The sequence below is a fragment of the Caretta caretta genome, chromosome 14, assembly GCF_965140235.1.
Source record: "Caretta caretta isolate rCarCar2 chromosome 14, rCarCar1.hap1, whole genome shotgun sequence".
Classification (NCBI taxonomy): Eukaryota; Metazoa; Chordata; order Testudines; family Cheloniidae; genus Caretta; species Caretta caretta.
In genome coordinates, this window is record NC_134219.1 from 49,108,323 (window position 1) to 49,128,028 (window position 19,706).

At 59.5% G+C, this 19,706-nt stretch overlaps 1 protein-coding gene across 1 annotated transcript; it reads right to left on the bottom strand.

Annotated features, from left to right (window-relative positions):
- Nucleotides 1-6,839: 6,839 nt before the first annotated feature.
- LOC125621124 (zinc-alpha-2-glycoprotein) lies at nt 6,840-17,790 on the bottom strand. Its single transcript, XM_048817631.2, has 8 exons — nt 17,655-17,790; nt 14,167-14,427; nt 12,374-12,649; nt 11,932-12,204; nt 10,516-10,770; nt 8,248-8,364; nt 7,738-7,770; nt 6,840-7,355 (listed from the first exon to the last, which is right to left on the bottom strand). Exons 1-8 carry the CDS (start codon nt 17,704-17,706, stop codon nt 7,297-7,299), a joined length of 1,326 nt encoding a protein of 441 aa, XP_048673588.2. The 5' UTR covers nt 17,707-17,790; the 3' UTR covers nt 6,840-7,296.
- Between the last annotated feature and the right edge of the window lie 1,916 nt (nt 17,791-19,706).

Consider the following 19,706-nt stretch of genomic DNA (forward strand, 5'->3'; position numbering starts at 1 on the left):
TTTACAACAAACCCAAGAAAGCGTGTCATTCCACGTGCAAATGGAGACGTGCTAAAAACTGCCAGCCTCTCCCTGCTCCCACGTTTTTACGGGCTGGTCCCCGACCTCTAAGGGCACATTGTCTATTATGTCTCACCCATTGCTGGTTGTGTTAATAGTGTCCTGTGTCTGCTTGCCAGGAATGGGGTGTACGGCTGTTAAACAAAAGAAATGTTTATTAAATTACCACCCCAGCTCCAATGGCCTCTCCGTATATTGCGATGAAGCAGTTGTATAAAATATCACCCACTCAAGAATTGTTCCTGGGGGGTCAAAAGGGGGACATGGAGTAGTAAAATGTTATGTTTGTATTCTGTAGAATTTAAAATAAACAATAACAATGTAGCATGTATTAAACGTATCGATGTAGGATTTCACCATAGCCTGCCAGCCACCCTTTATAAGCAGCAGGAAGGAATGGCCCAATGAGCCATTGGTAGAGATGCATCAGCCAGAATCTGGGTCTGGGCTGATTTCAAGGCAGTGAAAGCTCATGCTCAAATAAATTGGTTAGTCTCTAAGGTGCCACAAGTCCTCCTGTTCTTTTTGCGAATACAGACTAACACGGCTGCTACTCTGAATCCTGTTTTGTGTGTGAATAAAATATGTGTATTAAAAAAATAAGTGCAAGAACCATCACCAAACCAAATGTTCTAAAAAACCCACAAAAACAAACGCAAGGGGGCCAAAAAATCACAACACGCCACTATTAAAATTGCACCCAGGCTGGTGGCTAGCCAGGGCCACTGCTGGCCAGGCCGGGTGCACCTGGCTGGAACCAGAGTGGCTGGAGTCAGGGAGGCAGAAGGGACCAGCTCAGGGAGAGGAGGGATGGGGGAAATTCAGGGCTGGGCTCCCCCCATGCGACTCCCCCTGTGCACTACCCCACCCCCACACTGCTCTGCTCAGGGGAACCCCAACACCCCCCCACAGCACACAGGACCCGGGCCCTGTCTCCCTGGGAGCTCAGCATGGGGGGGTCCCTCAGATTCCAGGGAAGGATGGGGGCTCACAGGGGGCTGGGGCAGAGGAAGCATCATTCAGGCTCAGGGCCCACCCCCCAGGCTACCCCTTGCATCTCCCCCACACCCTGGCACTCACCCTGGCCGCCTCCTGCCCCCAGCAGCTGTGCCAGCCCCATGCCCCCTGCGTTGCGGCTGAGCCTGGGGTGGGATCGGAGAACAGCAGAGCAGAGAATCTGCCCACCTCACCCACTACCTGCCAGCAGGGGACAGGGGGCGGCTGTGGGGCTCAGGGCAGGGGCCAGCTGCATCACAGGGAAGGGGCTACGGGCTGCACGTGGGGTCCAGCCAGCCACAACCAGGGTCCTTCCCTCCCATCGACCACCCCAGGGCCACCAGGACCCAGCATGTACCCAGGGCTTTGAACCAGGCCATAGACACCCCCCACCGCCAGACTTGCCCATGGCAGGTGCAGGGTTAAACACCCAGCAGACTGGCGCCCTTGCCCGCCCAACTCCCACGACCGGGCACCATGGGAGGGGGGATCACTGCTGGGCTGGAGGCCTGAGAGCAATTTATAACCGGGGAGAGAGGGGTCAGGATGGGGCCCCTGCGCCTGCGAGGCAGCCAGCTCCGCCAGGGCCAGGGGGCCATCGCAGGCAGAGCCCCACGGGTCCAGGCGGGCTGGTATTCCCCCTCTCCCATAGGTCCAGCCTGCCTGGATCAGAGCCATCCAGACCAGCAGACACCCCTGCCCCCAGCCCTGGGATGGGAGTGGGATCTGGTGAGTTAGAGAAGGAGGAGGCGGGAGCCAGGACTCCTGGGTTCTATCCCCGGCTCTAGGAGGGGAGTGGGGTCTAGTGGGTTAGAGCAGAGGGGGCTGGGAGCCAGGACTCCTGGGTTCTCTCCCCTTAGACAGGGAGTGGGGTGCAGGGGGTTAGCTGTACCCATTGGTTTGCTCTGGGGCAGCACGGATGGGGGCCATGGGGCCCTGGGGGCCAGCTAAGCCCCTTGGTTGGAACTCGTGCAGCATCCTCCTTCCCCACAGGCGGGGGCAGGAATAATTATGTACTTCCCCCACTGCTTCCTGGGCATGAAATGCAGCTTTACCTTGAATCCCAGAACCCCCCAGGCTGGGACAGAGCAGGGGGGGACATCCCCCTCCTCACACGTGTAACGACTGAGGCTGCTCAGTGCCGGAGAACCCGAGCCCTGGGGTGCCAGCCGCACCCACTGTACCCCGCACCCACTGTATCCCAGCCCCGGGCATCCCAGTAACACTCAGACACAGGGCTCAGGGGAGGGGTATTTACTAGGGCCGGCAGCAAAGGGGGCAAGGGCAGATCCCCCAGCCCAGAGGCAGCTGCAGTTCCAGGGAAGCGATAGCTGCTCCCGTTCGGGCCCCCGGGGAGGCCCAGCGGAGAGTCCGGACCCAGCAGCCGCATGCCCCCGCTCCAGCCCGGACTCCAGCCCAGCCACTCGGTGTCTGTGGGTTTCCAGGCCAGGCTCAGGGAGTCCCTCTCCTTGGGCTCCCGGCTCTGGGTCTCTGCTGCTCCCCAAGTCCCAGGCAGACCTGCCCCGGCTGGGACGTCTGGCACTTGCAACCTATTCCACTTGCGGCTCTGGCACCATTCCTGGGCTTCTCTCCAGCTGCCAAGTGGCTCCTGGCCCCCAACCAGAGCCCAGCCCCCTCCCGGCTCAGCCCCTTCCCCTGCGGCCGCCAGCAGGAAGGAGACAGGCTGTGGGGAGGGGGCTGCTTGGCAGACCCCCCATATCTGATTCCCCAGGGCTCCGCCTGCCCAGCTGGGAGCCAGAACCCCACAGCTCGCAGGACGATCCAGCCCCACTGAGCTCTCCGGGACCCACACGGGCCCAGCGAGCTGCATGGGGAGTTTGTGTCCCGAGCCGGTGCGAGAGCCGCAGGGCCTGGGTAGCCGGAGGCTCTGGCGGCCGGGGAGGAGCCGTGCCCACGGGTGCCACATGCAGGGTCTCTGCTGTGGGAGACTCCTGGCAGTCAGGGGCTGTGGGTGGTGGGGTGACCGGGCGCCCGGCCCGTCACACAGGCGTGGTCCGACGCTGGACAGCGGGTCCGGGTCAGCAGGCAGGGCTATGGGTGGTGGGTTCATAGAGTCACAGCTCCCAAAGCCAAAGGGGTTCACTGCGATCATCGGGTCTGATCCCCTGTACAGCAGGGCCAGAGACCTGCTCCAATAATCCCCAGAGCAGATCCTGGAGAAAACCAGCCAACTGTGAGTTAAACAAGGCCAGTGGTGTAGAGTCCACCAGGACCCTTGGGAAATAGCTCCAGGGGTTTATAGATTCATAGATACTAAGGTCAGAAGGAACCATTATGATCATCTAGTCCGATCTCCTGCACAACGCAGGCCACAGACCCTCACCCACCCACTCCTGCGAAAAACCTCACCTACGTCTGAGCTATTGAAGTCCTCAAATTGTGGTTTAAAGACTTCAAGGAGCAGAGAATCCTCCAGCAAGTGACCCGTGCCCCATGCTACAGAGGAAGGCGAAAAACCTCCAGGGCCTCTTCCAGTCTGATCTGGAGGAAAATTCCTTCCCGACCCCACATATGGCGATCAGCTGAACCCTGAGCATATGGGCAAGATTCACCAGCCAGTTACCCAGGAAAGAATTTTCTGTAGTAACTTAGATCCCACCCCATCTAACATCCCATCACAGGCCATTGGGCCTATTTACCATGAATATTTAAAGATCAAGTAATTACCAAAATCATGTTATCCCATCATACCATCTCCTCCATAAACTTATCGAGTTTAATCTTAAAGCCAGATAGATCTTTTGCCCCCACTGCTTCCCTTGGAAGGCTATTCCAAAACTTCACTCCTCTGATGGTTAGAAACCTTCGTCTAATTTCAAGTCTAAACTTCCCAATGACCAGTTTATATCCATTTGTTCTTGTGTCCACATTGGTACTGAGCTTAAATAATTCCTCTCCCTCTCCGGTATTTATCCCTCTGATATATTATAGAGAGCAAACATATCTCCCCTCAACCTTCTTTTAGTTAGGCTAAACAAGCCAAGCTCCTTGAGTCTCCTTTCATAAGACAAGTTTTCCATTCCTCGGATCATCCTAGTAGCCCTTCTCTGTACCTGTTCCAGTTTGAATTCATCCTTCTTAAACATGGGAGACCAGAACTGCACACAGTATTCCAGGTGAGGTCTCACCAGTGCCTTGCATAACGGTACTAAAACCTCCTTATCCCTACTGGAAATACCTCTCCTGGTGCATCCCAAGACCGCATTAGCTTTTTTCATGGCCACATCACATTGGCGGCTCATAGTCATCCTATGATCAACCAACACTCCAAGACCAACACTTTTCCTCCTCCGTTACTTCTAATTGATGCATCCCCAGCTTATAACTAAAATTCTTGTTATTAATCCCTAAATGCATAACCTTACACTTCTCACTATTAAATTTCATCCTATAACTTACTCCAGTTTACAAGGTCATCCAGATCTTCCTGTATGATATCCCGGTCCTTCTCTAAATTTATTAGCAAACTTTATTAGCACACTCCCACTTTTTGTGCCGAGGTCAGTAATAAAAAGATTAAATAAAGATTGGTCCCAAAACTGATCCTTGAGGAACTCCACTGGTAACCTCCCTCCAGCCTGACAGTTCACCTTTCAGTAGGACCCGCTGTAGTCTCCCCTTTAACCAATTCCTTATCCACCTTTCAATGTTCATATTGATCCCCATCTTTTCCAATTTAACTAATAATTCCCCATGTGGCATGGTATCAAACGCCTCACTGAAATCTAGGTAAATTAGATCCACTGCGTTTCCTTTGTCTAAAAAATCTGTTACTTTCTCAAAGAAGGAGATCAGGTTGGTTTGGCACGATCTACCTTTTGTAAAACCATGTTGCATTTTGTCCCATTTACCATTGACCTCAATGTCCTTAACTACTTTCTCCTTCAAAATTTTTTCCAAGACCTTGCACACTACAGGTGTCAAACGAACAGGCCTATCTTACCTGGATCACTTTTTTTCCCTTTCTTAAAAATAGGAATTATGTTAGCAATTCTCCAGTCATATGGTACAACCCCTGAGTTTACAGATTCATTAAAAATTCTTGCTAATGGGCTTGCAATTTCGGGTGCCAATTCCTTTAATATTCTTGGATGAAGATTATCTGGGCCCCCCGATTTAGTCCCATTAAACTGTTTGAGTTTCGCTTCTACCTCAGATATGGTAATGCCTACCTCCATATCCTCATTCCCATTTGTCATGCTACCATTATCCCCAAGATCCTCTTTAGCCTTATTAAAGACTGAGGCAAAGTATTTGTTTAGATATTGGGCCATGCCTAGTTTATCCTTAACCTCCACTCCATCCTCGGTGTTCAGCGGTCCCACTTCTTCTTTCTTGGTTTTCTTCTTATTGACATGGCTATAGAACCTTGTGTCACGGAGTCCCTGGGCGATGCTCTGGAACTGCTCCCCATGAAGCCAGTCAGGACTCTGGGGCAGTCGCCTTTCTGTGAGCAGCCTGTCTTCAGGACACGCAGCTCACACAGCTTCCACCTTCCTGGGTCTGACCTCGGAGCATTCAGCATCCTCTGCCCCTCCGTGCGCTTCCCCCCAGCGAGTCCGCTCAGGCGGGGCTCCTGGGGAAGCCAGAGGGTCCTGCACCCCAACTTCGCAGTCAGACGTGACTCTCAGCCAGCCAGTAAAACAGAAGGTTTATTAGACGACAGGAACATGGTCTAAAACAGAGCTTGCAGGTGCAGAGAACGGGACCCCTCAGCTGGGTCCATTTTGGGGGGCAGTGAGCCAGACAACCACGTCTGCACTTCACTCCATGTCCCAGCCAGCCCCAAACTGAAAACCCCCTCCAGCCCCTCCTCCTCTGGGCTTTGTTCCTTTCCCGGGCCAGGTGGTCACCTGATTCCTTTGTTCTCCAACCCTTCAGCTCTCACCTTGCAGGGGGGGAAGGGCCCAGGCCATTAGTTGCCAGGAAACAGGGTGTCGGCCATTCTCTGTGTCCAGACTCCTGCACACACATGCCCTCTAGGGCTCTGCAATGATCATACACCCTTACTCCACCCCCTAGATACTTAAGAACTGCCTAGGGGAAACTGAGGCACCCCCACACTATTCAGAGGAAACATTAAGAACAGTCCCACTTCGTCACACCTTGTACTATTGGTTTTAATTCCCTTTGCAAGGTCCAACTCTACTTGACTTTTAGCCTGTCTCACTTTATCCCTACGTGTTCTGACCTCAGTAAGGTAGCTTTCCTTGCTGATCCCTCCCGTCTTCCACTCCCTGTATGCTTTCTGCTTTTTCTTAATCACCTCTCTGAGATGCTTGCTCATCCAGCTTGGTCTACAACTCCAGCCTATGAATTTTTTCCCCTTTCTTGGGATGCAGGCTTCTGATAGCTTCTGCAGCTCTAACTTAAAGTAATCCCAGGCCTCCTCTACCATCAGATCTATAAATTCTTCAGTCCAATCTACTTCCCTAACTAATATCCTTAATTTTTGAAAGTCAGCCCTTTTGAAATCAAAAACCCTAGTCACAGATTTATTTTTGTTTATCCTTCCGTTCAGTTTGAACTGAATTAGCTCACGATCGCTCGAACCAAGATTATCCCCTACAACCATTTCTTCTACGAGGTTCTCACTACTCACCAAAACCAAATCTAAAATGGCATCCCCTCTAGTTGGTTCAGCAACTACTTGATGAAGGAATCCATCAGCTATCGCATCTAGGAACATCTGAGCCCGATTATTATTCCTAGCACTCGCCCTCCAGTCTATATCTGGGAAGGTAAAGTTTCCCATGATCACGCAGTTTCCATTAGTATTTACTTCATTAAAAACATTAAAGAGGGCTCTGTCCATATCCACGTCGGATCCCGGCGGTCTCTAGCACACCCCAAGCACTATCCCAGGGGAGGCTCGAGTAGTTTTCTTCCCCCATGTGATTTTTGCCCAGACGAACTCTGTCTTATCCATTCCATCGCTTCATACTGCTTTACATTCGACCTCCTCATTGATGTACAATGCTGCTCCACCACCTTTACCTTCGTTTCGGTCTTTCCTAAACAGCACCTACCCTTCCATACCCGCACTCCGGTCACGACTACTATTCCACCATGCTTCTGTTATCCCCCTCACTGGCAAAACTTGGCGCCTTATCTCCAGTCTGGCTGAGCAGCACCCGGCCTCTCACACCGGCAGGGTCCGACACTGGTCGGCGGGGTCCGGGCCGGCAGGGGCGGTGGGGTGACCGGGCGCCCGGCCCGTCACACAGGCGTGGTGTCACGTTGGCAAGCAGGGTCCGGACCGGGCGCGGGGTCTTCTCCTGGGGAGACAGAGGAAGGTTTATTCCGTGTTCCCGATTTCACGGTGTGACACCCCCCTTCACCACCACCCCGTGGGGTTTCCCAGCTCCCGGAGCCCCAGACCGAGTCTCTGGGGGCCCTGCCCAATGGACGACGGCTCCGGCGACTGCTAACCCCAAGCCCAGCCCCAGCCGGCCTGGCGTCGGGTGGGCACAGAGGGACTGGCCGCCCCTGCTGGGTTCTAGGGAGGCGGCTGCATGGGGCGGGTGACCGGGACCAGTAGACCAGGGGCAGGGCCCAGCCAGCGAGGGACCCCCGCCACCCCCCAGTGAACCCACAATGCACTGGGGCAGGGCAGTCCCCGGGGGTGGGGGGAAGGAATCGGTCCCTGTGTCCACTCACTGGGAGTCGGGGTGAAGCCGCTTCTGCCGGAGTCTGAAATGGAAGCAGAGAGCCCGAGCGCATCACGACCGGGCACGGGGGGGAGGGCTGAAATGGTTGGGGGGCCCCCCGTCCCTCCAGCAATCCTGGCCCCACCTGAACCCCCGTCACAGTGACCCCCATCTCCACGCCCCCAGCCAGCCAAGGACCCCCCCCTCCAGCAATCCCTGCCCCACCTGAACCCCCCCTTCCTAGTGACCCCCAACTCTACCCCCGGCCAGCCAAGGACACCCGCCCCACGGTGATCCTGACCCCACCTACCCCAGCCCAGCTCATCACCCGTCTCTGCCGAGGCAGGAACCCGCCCCACCCCACACCACAGCCCTTTGCCATGGGGCTACCCACTCCACCCCACGGCCCTGTGACCTGGCCCCACCCCGCCCTCCCAGAGGAGATTGGCACCCTCTCCGTGCCCCTGCCCAGGTTCTGCCTGATGGGAACCTCCTCCCCCGCCCCCCGTCGCTCCCTTACCCGAGCGCTTTCTCCTCCACACCACGAAACCAGCCACCACGGCACTGGCCCCAGTCAGCGCAGCAAGGCCGAGGGTGGCCAGGATCCCGGGGGCCAGGCCCCCCAGCTCCCCGGGCGCTGCAGGGACAAGGAGAGATGGTCACTGGGGCGAATGGGGGATTTACCGGGCGTCTGACTCAGGGCCCTCCCCGCTCTGTGTCGCTGCCCATGGGGGGGCCGAGTGACCCCCCGCCCCGGGCAGGGGGACAAGGGCCAGGGTCCGGGTCACGCTGGAACCAGACGGCTTGGCCTGGGATCTCCACCTGTGGCTGGCAGGGCCCTGAGCTGGCATGGGGAGAGCCAGGATGGGCCGTTAGCCCCGGGCAGCCCTGGCTGTGTCCCTAAAGCAGGCAACATCCCCGCAGAGTCCAACTTCAGCCGGCCCCGCCACACACAGCAGCCGCGAAAGGTGGGGGCTGAAGTCACAGGCCCTGGTCGGGGGGGAGCTGGGCTGCGGGGCTGCCCCAAGGGTGCTCGGGGGCCCGCACAGCAACGGGGTCACTGCGGACAGGCCGGGGCAGAGCCCAGCTGGGAACCTGGGACAGTTCCTGAGGGCTGGATACGACCCACTCCTGGCTGCTCCTATCATGTGTGTTGCAGGGACACCGGGAGAGTCCCTCATCCATGTGACGTTTCCTTCTCCCTCTGCTGAAAGGCACAGATGGGAACTGCTTGGAACGGTTTCCATCCTAAAGCGTCACTTCTGCGAAACAGAAACGGTTCCGGGCAAAGGGTCAGTTTTAACCAATTTCCCCTTTTGGAAAAGTTTTGAAATTGTCAGACGTCCTGTTTCAGCGTTTTCGTGTGAAATCCCCTTTCTCAGCTCAAAACAACTTTTCAGCGAGACAAGTAAGTGAATTTACAGTAAATAAATGTTTTTTTAAAAAAAATCGAAGGTCAAAACTGAAACCAAACATTTCAAATTTCTCAAATCAAAGTGTTTCCATTGACCTGAAGAGAAAGATCCTTTGGATTTTCAGTTTGTGAAAGTCTGAGATTCTCCCATCCTGCAGCAGGATGAAAAGCTGGAGCGTGTGGAAATCTCAATGTTTTTCCCAGGCTGGGAGAACGGTTCCCTGCTCGGCTCTCGTCCGACCCCAGAGAGGAGCAAACGCGCAGCCATGGGGACAGAGGAGAGGGAGACAGACACTTTCCATGCCACGCGTGGAATACGAGAGAGATTCCCTCAAACCACCAGGAATCTTAAACATGTCTCATCAAAAAGCGACGTAGAAAATCAGCACCTGATCGGTGGAGATGGACAGGGCTGGCCCCGCGCTGCAGAGACCTGCCCCAGCTCAGGAACGGACACGGGGATCGAGCCCCAAACAAAGCATGTGACCCCATCCTGGGTGGAGAAGGGGGATCGTACATGTCCCTGACAGACACTGCGGGCCTCCGGCTTTTCCTCACACCTGGCAGCTCCCAGCCGGTGGGTCCAGCCAATAAAGTGTCCTTGGGGTGAAGGGGCTGAGCCCAGATTGGTAACGGTATTGAAGTCAATGGAACTTGGGCCCCTAAATACTATAGCACCCAGCCCTGGAGCCCCAGCTGTGCCGGCCATGGGGAGAGGGAACCCCAGCCAGTGCCTGACAGAGACTCCTGCAGCTTCCCTCCTTCCTGGCTAACCATGTAACACCGAGCTCCAGTTTCGACCAGGCTGGAGGCAAAAGCCTTCCCCCCGGGGGTAATGTGAGACAGGGTAACGGCCAAGCCCTGCCCAGTGGGGGCTGAGCTTGGAGTTCTCAGGGTGAAAGTCTCCTGTTCATTGGGAAGGAGCCGTCCCAGCCCCCCCGCAGCCCGAGGCACTGACCCGTGGGACGCTGGACCCAGCTTGCTGCAGGCTGCTCGCGGGGGCACAGACCAGTGCGGTTTGGGGCAGGCCCCTTTCGGGGGGGCAAGGGGGAGAGACGTCTCATTCCCCCAGCTGGGGAGCAAACCCAGCCGGCCTCCAAGTCCTTGAGAGGCCTGGCTGTCGGGAACCTCCAATGTGGGTAGGTGGGTGGGAACAGCGTGGGGGCCATGGGCGATGGGGGCACCTGGCTCCGGCTGCCAGGTCCGTGGGCGATGGGGGCACCTGGCTCCGGCTGCCAGGTCCGTGGGCTTCACTCCGGTACCTGCCCCGGGCAGGAGATGCAGCCGGACGTGCTCAGCAATGGCTCACGCTGGAGACCCGCTCGGGGGTGGTGCCAGCGGGGGTCCCACCCCTGCCCCGAGAGAGCCCATTACCCGTGGTCGCTAGCGCCTCCTGCAGGCCGCGGTGCTGCACTCGGCAGGAGTAGCTGTGCCCGTCCCCGCCCTGCTGCGGGATCCCCACGGACCTCTGGAGCTGGGACGGGTCGCTGATGGGGGGCGCTGGGGTCTCCTTCCCGTCCCGCACCCAGGAGACGCGGATGGGATGTGGGTCGAAGCCCCTGGCGCGGCAGGAGAGGGTGGCGGAGCCGTCAGGGGCGTCTCTGCGGGAAACCGAGACCTCGGGGAGACCTGTGGGCCGGGGCGGGCGTGGGGGAAAGAAAAGGCCACACAGTAAATTTGTTCTGCTCTGACTGTTAAGTCCTTGGTGCCTGGACCGAGGGGGACGCGCCGCCTCCAACCCCCCCATTTCAGTGGTTACAGGACACGGACGTATTTACACCCAAGGCTTAGAGAGCGACACGTCCTGGCGGCCTTATACTGAGCCGAATGGCCGGCAAAGGGGGGAACGGATGTAGCTCCGCTCCCAGACCCCGAGGGAGGTTCAGCCCTGCAGCCCTGGGCTGCCCCGCTCCCCTCGCAGCCCCGCTGCCCCCAGAACCGGCGCTCGGGCCGTGACCGCCCCACGGTTTTAGCACCATGAGCTGCCCTGTCAGCCCCGCGGAGCGGAAGCAGCGAAAGGGAACATCACAGCTACAAACACCACCCCGGGCGCGGCGGAAGGGGGGGGCTGCCCGGACAGGAGCGTTCCGGGCGCGGCGGAAGGGGGGGGGCTGCCCGGACAGGAGCGTTCCGGGCGCGGCGGAAGGGGGGGGCTGCCCGGACAGGAGCGTTCCGGGCGCGGCGGAAGGGGGGGGCTGCCCGGACAGGAGCGTTCCGGGCGCGGCGGAAGGGGGGGGCTGCCCGGACAGGAGCGTTCCGGGCGCGGCGGAAGGGGGGGGCTGCCCGGACAGGAGCGTTCCGGGCGCGGCGGAAGGGGGGGCTGCCCGGACAGGAGCGTTCCTGGAGCAGCGGAAGGGGGGGCTGCCCGGACAGGAGCGTTCCTGCTAGTTACACGTGGCACAATTAGCGACTCCGTCCACGCCTCGGACGTTTGTCTTCACCGCGTTACTGCCCCCGGGGGACTGACCCGCCGAGGAGGAGAGGCACCTTCGGCCTGGCATGGCTCAGAGACACCCCACGCGGGAGCGAGGGGCTTCCCGGCCAGCTTAGCCCTCGGCTACAGCCCCAAAGGGGGGCGGCGGTGGGGAGCCCCATCTCAGGACATCCACGCTAGGGCTCCCGGAGATGCTTTTCGAAGGGCACTGCTCACACCGGTGCAAGGCGCTGTCTGGTGCAAATCAGGCCACGCAGACACCGCTGTGGAGCGCCCACTCCTGGGGGGGGCTGCCCCACAGGGGACTTCCCTCCCCCCCCCCCCCCCCCCGAGTTCCGCCATTTGCCCCCCCTTACCCGCGGTGAGCGCCGGCTCCCGCAGGCTGCTGTGCTCCACCCGGCAGGCGTAGCCGTGGCCCCACCGCGGGGGGATCTCCAGGGACTGCTGGAGCTGGTAGGTGCCGTCAGCGTTGGGCAGGATCCCGCTGGCGTTCCTGGGCGGCAGGATCTCCGCCCCGTCCCGCACCCAGGAGACGCGGATGGGACGCGGGTAAAAGCCCCTGGCGTGGCAGCAGAGGGTGGCGGAGCCGTGGGGGGTGTCTCTGTAGGTCACCGACACCCCTGGGGGGACTGGAGGGGAGGGGAACACGTCAGTGGGGTGCAATCAGCCCTGAGCCAGGGCGGAGCAGTCTGCAAAGCCCTGAGGACTAGCGGCCACGGGAGCGAGAGAGGGGCGCTCACAGCTCCATCATCAGCCGGCGGTTCCCTCCGGCCCGTGCAGCCGGCTGCTCGGACTCACCCTGCCGTCCCAGAGCCTCCGTCCCACCCCGCAGCAGGCTCCTCAGCGTGGCCACGCACTCCTCCTGCAGGAACTCCTTTGCAAACAGGGTCCAGGTGTGACCGGCGTCCCAGAAGAGCGTCTCGTTGAGGGCTCCGGGCGCGAGCGGCACCCACGCGGATTGGTTTCTCTCCAGGACGAGGAAATCCTGCCCATCGAAAGCAAAGCGAAAGTGGCCTCGCACGGGGGTGTCCCCGTCCAGCACACAGTTCACATGGAGCTGCAGGGTGTGGATCCCTGGGGGAGAGACAGGGCGGAAAAACGGTGCAGGATATTGTCTAAGTCCCGGTACATCTACGGCCCCTGCCCGTCCCAGTCGCTGCAGGACCTGAGCCCCTCCCCATCCCTAACACACGTATCCCATCACCCTCTGCCACAGGGCTGGGCCATTGTCCCTGGGTCACAGATGGGGAAACTGAGGCCAGCGATACAGAGTGACTGAGCCCAGCTTACACAGGGCGTCGGGTGCATCCCGCAGAGAGCCCATCGCTCCATCTAAGTCCAGAATGGGGTGTCCGGCCTCTGCGGAGAATCCCCTGCGCCCCTGGCTGAGCTGATCCCAGCAGGAGTTACTCCTGGTTAAAATTAGCCCCTTTGAGTCTGTCTCGCTGCAGCCTCCAGCTCTCACTCGAGGCGGCTGGGATTCAAGCTCCGTGTGCACTCGGAAATCCCGGCCCACGCGGTGTGACAAAGTGGGGGAGTTTCTTGTTTTTCCTTGTTTCCTATGGGGGATTTTCTTGGTTTTCCTATGAGTTGCATGCAGAGGGGGTGGGACTCAGTTTCCCTCGGTGCTGCGGGTTTAAGGAGGTGATGGGAGAGGGAGTTTGTTGTTACAGAGGACCGGCGAGGGAACTTGGGACCCCAACCACTGGCGTGGAGAATGGAGACCCCAGCGACTGGTGACCTGGCTCAGGAGTCCCAGCCCGGTCTGGCCGGTGGGGGGACAATGGGCTGTGAAGAGAGGAGAGGAGGCCCAGGGGACCCTGTTTACCTGGAGAGAAGACAATGGACAGAGGGGGGGCTTGGGGCCGGTGATAGCTGATGCCCAGCTGGGAAGCAGGGGGGCTCGGGGCTGGAGGAGGGAGCAGGCAGAGCCCCCCTGGATGCAGAGGAGACTGGGACGTGCTGGGCTGAGGGAGGCCAGGTCTGAGGCCTGGAGAGTTTCCTGTGCTGGGTTCAATGCTCAATAACCCTTCCTGTTTTATGCTAGCTGAGAGTCACTCCAGCCTAGAGAACAGGGGGGCATCATCCCCTTCGGGGGGGGTGGAGGCCCTGGGGGTCCAGAGAGAGGGGACTCCCTGAGGGGGCCCACGACAGGGACAGGCATGCTTTAGCTCAGAGAGGTGCGGCTCCAGGAGCTGGAGGGGCTTAACCCCGAGAGAGAGAGAGTGGACCCCCGGGAGAAGGGCTGTCGCACTGAAAGGGGCACCCCCCCACGGGGCCAAGAGTAGGCACGATCTGTGAGTCCGTGACACGCGGGTACTTACAGAGTGGGATAAGTCACTGCACAGATCCCCCGCCCCGTCCCGGGGCCTGGTTCCCAGCCAGCCTCTGGCCACAGAGACCTGCCTCTAGGGAGCAAGAACTCGGCCACGCTCCTGCCGCTGCTCTGATTGGCTGCTCTACCCCCGGAGGCGGGGCAGTGGGGAAGGGCAGCCAATCAGGGCTGGAAAGCTGGTGCAGGTTCCCGCGCCCTGGGGCTGCCGGCGGTGAGGTTGTGGGCGCTGAGAGCTTGGCGCGGGGGCAGCACTCACCGCCGGTCTGGTTGTGCTGCGCCATCCACCGGCGAGTCACCACTCGGGAGATGGCCTCGTAGAGCCTGAACTCCTCGGTCTTCTTCCTTAAATATCTCACGCCAACGGCCTGCAGCGCCCACTCCTTCAGGGGTTTCAGCTCTCGGGTGTCGCTGCTGTAGGAGGCGAGCTCCAGACCGTCCAGCTTGGCGAGCATGAAGAACTTGTGAGTCCCGCCCAGCTCGTTCAGCCCGGTGATCAGGATGTCCAAGCTGTGGGGCTCTGGACCAGCGGGAAAGACAAGTTAAGGGCCCTCTTATCCCTTTACCCAGGGGAGGAGGGTTTGCCCCCATGGGTCAGGCTGAGCCCCCATCTCCAATCACACCCCATTCTTAACCCCCCTCTGCTACCCTCAGCGATAGGGCTTGCAGAGAATCAGTGGGAAAGAGGATGCAGCAGCCATGGGGGTCAGAGCAGTGGGGCAGGGCTGTCCCCAAGCCTCACCCATAATGCCAGAAAAACCAGAGGCTTCTGCTAAAATGTTCCGCGGTGACATACTGAGCAATGTCAATGTGTACCATCTCCATCATTAAGGTTCAGGGTTAACCCACCCATTGAGATGAATGGGGCAGCTCAGCCCTCGCAGGGCTGTTGTCTCAGGCTGGCTGTATCCAGTGAGAAACCCTCCTGTCGGGGGTGACAGCTGGGAGGTTTTCTTGGCCCACAGTTTCAGGGCCAGGAGTTTTATTATAGTTAGAAATGGGAGCGGAGAATAGGAAGAACCGGAGGGAGCTGCCAGAGAAGGCTGTCACTGCCAGTGCCCCCATGGGCCTGCTCAGTCCAGACCCCCTGGGGAAGGGGGGCATTAGAGGCAGAGGAGCAGAGCCCCCGGGAGAGAGAAACCCCCTGGGCTGAGGGGGAGTTGGGTAACTACGGCACATGGTGGGGGTCGAAGACGCCCTCTGCAGAGTGGCACAAAGCCACCTCCGGAGGGCCAGAGAACACAGCCGGGGCGGCAACAGGGGCTGAAGTGGATGAGGGACAGTTTGGTGGTTGGGGGCCAGGTTGGGACTCCAACGGGTGCCAACACCCTTAACTCTGCCCCCTCCGTGGATGCCGGGTGCTACACGCACTACCTGCAGGGGCACCGGCTGATTTTCTCTATGTGCTAAAGGTGTTGGGGGTCCGGGGGGAGCAGGAATTCCTGTCTGAAGATGGATGGATTAACCCTTGTCCCAACTCTGTGACATGAGCAGCGTTATCCTGCGGGTCACAGCTCGGCCACCTCTTCCCGGGTTGTCAGGAGGCCAGCACACGGCACCTCCCTGACCCCTGGGCCACCCCCAGCCACATGTCGGAGTCCTTCTCCAAGCCTCTCTGGCACTAAGGGCTTGTCACAGCCCCCCCCCCCCACCCTCCAGTGGCCAGCTGCACCCCAACGGGACACGAGTGAGAGGCAGGTTTCAGAGCAGCAGCCGGGTTAGTCTGTATCCGTAAAAAGAACAGGAGGACTCGTGGCACCTTAGAGATGAATAAATTTATTTGAGATAAGCTTTCGTGAGCTACAGCTCTCTTCAACGGACACATTCAGTGGAAAATACAGGGGGGAGATTTATAGACACAGAGAACAGGAAACAATGGGTGTTGCCAGACACAGGGTAACCAGAGTGATCAGGTGAGGTGAGCTATTACCCCATGAAGATGTGGGGAGAGGGGGAACCTTTGGTAATGATAATCAAGGTGTGCCATTTCCAGCACTTTACAAGAACAGCAGGAGGGGGAATAAACCCAGGGAAATAGTTTCACTTTGTGTAATGACCCACCCACTCCCAGTCTCTAGTCAAGCCTAAGTTAATTGTATCCAGTTTGCAAATTAATTCCAACTCAGCAGTCTCTCGCTGGAGTCTGTTTTTGAAGTCTTTTTGTTGAAGAATTGCCACTTTTAGGTCTGTAATCGAGCGACCAGAGAGATTGAAGTGTTCTCCGACTGGTATATAAACCCAGAAGTCACCTGCTACAGGACAGGCCCAACAAAGATAATAACAGAACGCCTCTAGCAGTCACCTTCAGCCCCCAACTCAAACCCCTCCAACGCATTATTAAGGATCTACAACCTATCCTGAAGGACAACCCATCGCTCTCACAAATCTTGGGAGACAGGCCAGTCCTTGCCTACAGACAGCCCCCCAACCTGAAGCAAATACTCACCAGCAACAACACACCACACAACAGAACCACTAACCCAGGAACTTATCCTTGCAACAAAGCCCGTTGCCAACTGTGTCCACAGATCTATTCAGGGGACACCATCACAGGGCCTAATCCCATCAGCCACGCTATCAGAGGCTCGTTCACCTGCACATCTACCAATGTGATCTATGCCATCATGGGCCAGCAATGCCCCTCTGCCATGTACATTGGCCAAACCGGACAGTCTCTACGTAAAAGAATAAATGGACGCAAATCAGACGTCAAGAATTATAACATTCAAAAACCAGTCAGAGAACACTTCAATCTCTGGTCACTCGATTACAGACCTAGAAGTGGCAATTCTTCAACAAAAAAAACTTCAAAAACAGACTCCGAGGAGAGACTGCTGAATTGGAATTAATTTGCAAACTGGATACAATTCACTTAGGCTTGAATAGAGACTGGGAGTGGATAGGTCATTACACAAATTAAAACTATTTCCCCGGGTTTATTCCCCCACCCCACCCCCTTCCTCAGACGTTCCTGTCAACTGCTGGAAATGGCCCACCTTGATTATCACCACAAAAGGTTCCCCGCTGGTAATAGCTCAGCTTACCTGATCGCTCTCCTTCCAGTGTGTAGGGTAACCCCCATGGTTTCCTGTTCTCTGGGTATATAACTCTCCCCCCCCCTGTATTTTCCCCTGAATGCGTCCCATGCAGTGAGCTGTCGCTCAGGAAAGCGGTTCGTCTCTCAGGTGCCACGAGTCCCCCTGTTCTTTCTGAGTTAGGGGCAGCGGCTCCCAGGCCAGTCCCCCACCCCAGAGCTCCCAGGCCTGGGCCCCGATGCCAGGGCCCCGCCGCACCGGCCAGTCTCCACAGCGCCGCGCCCCCCGCACAACCCGCACCCCAGGCCTGCCCCGAGCGGGGTCCCCGCTGCCCGTCACCCCCAGGCCCCTTCGCCCGCCAGCCCCGCCCCTGCTGAGCGCCCCGGACCCACCCTGTGCCCCCTTAGCCAGGGGCTGCCGGAGGTCCCAGCCAGTCCCGTCCCCCCACCCCAGCCACGCACCCGCAGCGGCTCTCGGCGACTCGCCCCGGGCCCCGGACCCCCTTCCCCCGCCCTGGGCCAGCGTCCCGGCCGCGCCCTGCGGGGAGGGACCCCCCGTCCCGGGCCAGCCGCGCTCTCCCACGGCCGGCCCCAGCGCAGCGTCCCCAGCGCCTGACCCGCCGACGGGACGGGACCGGCCCCGCTGGGCGTTTCTCTCCCGGATTTCCAGCCGGTCCTCCCGGGTCTGCTCGTCCCCCCCGCGCCCCACTTACCCCCCGCCGCCAGCGCCCCCCAGCACAGCCCCAGGGCGAGGACCAGCGCCATGGCACCGCGGCCGGGTCTGCCCACAGCGGCAGGGGAGAGCCCGCTAGCCCAGCCGGCGCCCAGCCCGCCCCGGTCACACGTGGGGCTGGCCCCGGCCAACGGGGCCGCCGGGCGGGATCTCTGGGCGGAGCTCCGCGCGGCCGGCGGAACCGCCTGCTGCAGGTGAGCGCCGGGGGGCTCATCCCCCCGCCGCCCATCAGCCAATTCGGGGGGCGCACGGCCTCCCTCCCCCCACGGCCCCTGCATCCCTGCACCCCTCAGCTCTCATTCCCCTGGACCTGGGGTTTGTGTGTGCCCCATTCCACCCACACCAGGGTCCCCTGTTTCCTTCCCCTCCTGGGGTTCGGTGTGTGCCCCATTACCCTTATACCAGGGACCCCCATTCTCCCCCACCAGGGATTCTGTGTGCCTCATTCTCCCACCCACCAGGGGGTTCTGTGTGCCCCATTCACCCTGGGCAGGGCCCCCCAGTTCCCTTCCCCACACAGGTAGGTGGGCCAGTGGGTTCGATCCGGGGCAGTGGGGACAGGGCGGGATACCACGGTAGATGGGCCCCTTGGGATACATTCCCCTACACTGAAGTTCATGCTCCTAGCAGCGCCCCCCCCCCCCCCGGGGGAGCTTCCTGCCTCGCTGAGGGGCCCAACACCTGCTTGTCTCCTCCTGATCACAATCAGGCCTCCAACCAATCCGTGGCCTCCAGCCCCCTGGCTGCCAAAGCCCCTGGTCTCTGATTGGCTGGACTCCCTGTGTGGGGCAGAGGCTGCTGTTGGAACAGCGGGGCTGAGAAAACCGCCAGGGTTCCCCCCGCGCCCCTGCCCCGCACCTGGCCGTGGGCGCCGAGCAGGGCCCGGTGTCACGGAGCTGCCTGTGAGCTGCCTGCCCCCCAGCACCCCATGCCGCGGGGAGGCAGGTGGCAGCTGTGACCCACAGGCCCTGGGGACATCGCAGCCCCAAACCTGGCACCGAGCCGCAGGGAGCCTGGCTCCTGGTACCCGCTCAGCCTGGGAGCGCACCAGTCAAAGTCCACAAGTGCCAGATGTGACGAAGTGGGACTGTTCTTAATGTTTCCTCCGAATATTGTGGGGGTGCCTCAGTTTCCCCTATGCAGTTCTTAAGTATCTAGGTGGTGGGGTAAGGGTGTATGATCATTGCAGAGCCCTAGAGGGCAGGTGTGTGCAGGGGTCTGGACACAGAGAATGGCCGACACCCTGTTTCCTGGCAACTGATGGCCTGGGCCCTTCCCCCCTGCAAGGTGAGAGCTGAAGGGTTGGAGAACAAAGGAATCAGGTGATCACCTGGCCCAGGAAAGGGACAAAGTCCAGAGGAGGAGGGGCTGGAGGGAGTTTCAGTTTGGGGCTGGCTGGGACATGGAGTGAAGGGCAGACGTGGTTGTCTGGCTCACTGCCCCCCAAAATGGACCCAGCTGAGGGGTCCTGTTCTCTGCACCTACAAGCTCTGTGTTAGACCATGTTCCTGTCGTCTAATAAACCTTCTGTTTTACTGGTTGGCTGAGAGTCCCATCTGACTGCGGAGTTGGGGGGCAGGACCCTCTGGCCCCCCCAGGACCCCGCCTGAGCGGACTCGCTGTGGGAAGCGCACGGAGGGGCAGAGGAGGCTGAATGCTCCGAGGTCAGATCCAGGAAGGGGGAAGCCGGGTGAGCTGTGTGTCCTGCAGACAGGATGCTCCCAGAAAGGCGACTGCCCCAGAGTCCTGACTGGCTTCATGGGGAGCAGTTCCAGAGCATCGCCCAGGGACTCCGTGACACCAGGGCATCGCCCAACTCCCGAGACCTGCGGCTGGTGGCACCCGCCATCGACACCCCCGCGGCGCAGCGAGGGGCCCGGTGGGCAGCAGCGGGCGCCCGGGGGCTGAGCAAGCCATGCACAGAGCAATGGGAAGGGTGAGGCACGAGGGGCCACGTGCAACGCGTGCGTGGCCCAGCCGGCGAGCCCCTCGTCGCAGGCAGGGCAGGGCCAGAGGCAGCCGACTCCCTCGT

What these genes read in the sequence shown, in the direction of transcription:
- LOC125621124 (XM_048817631.2), bottom strand. Translation starts at nt 17,706, where the DNA reads ATGGCGCTGGTCCTCGCCCTGGGGCTGTGCTGGGGGGCGCTGGCGGCG. An exon ending in GGAGGCGCTAGCGACCACGG is followed by an intron (nt 8,365 to 10,515) that starts GTAATGGGCTCT and finishes TTGTCCCTGCAG; the next exon opens with CGCCCGGGGAGCTGGGGGGC. An exon ending in GTGGAGGAGAAAGCGCTCGG is followed by an intron (nt 7,771 to 8,247) that starts GTAAGGGAGCGA and finishes CTTCCATTTCAG; the next exon opens with ACTCCGGCAGAAGCGGCTTC.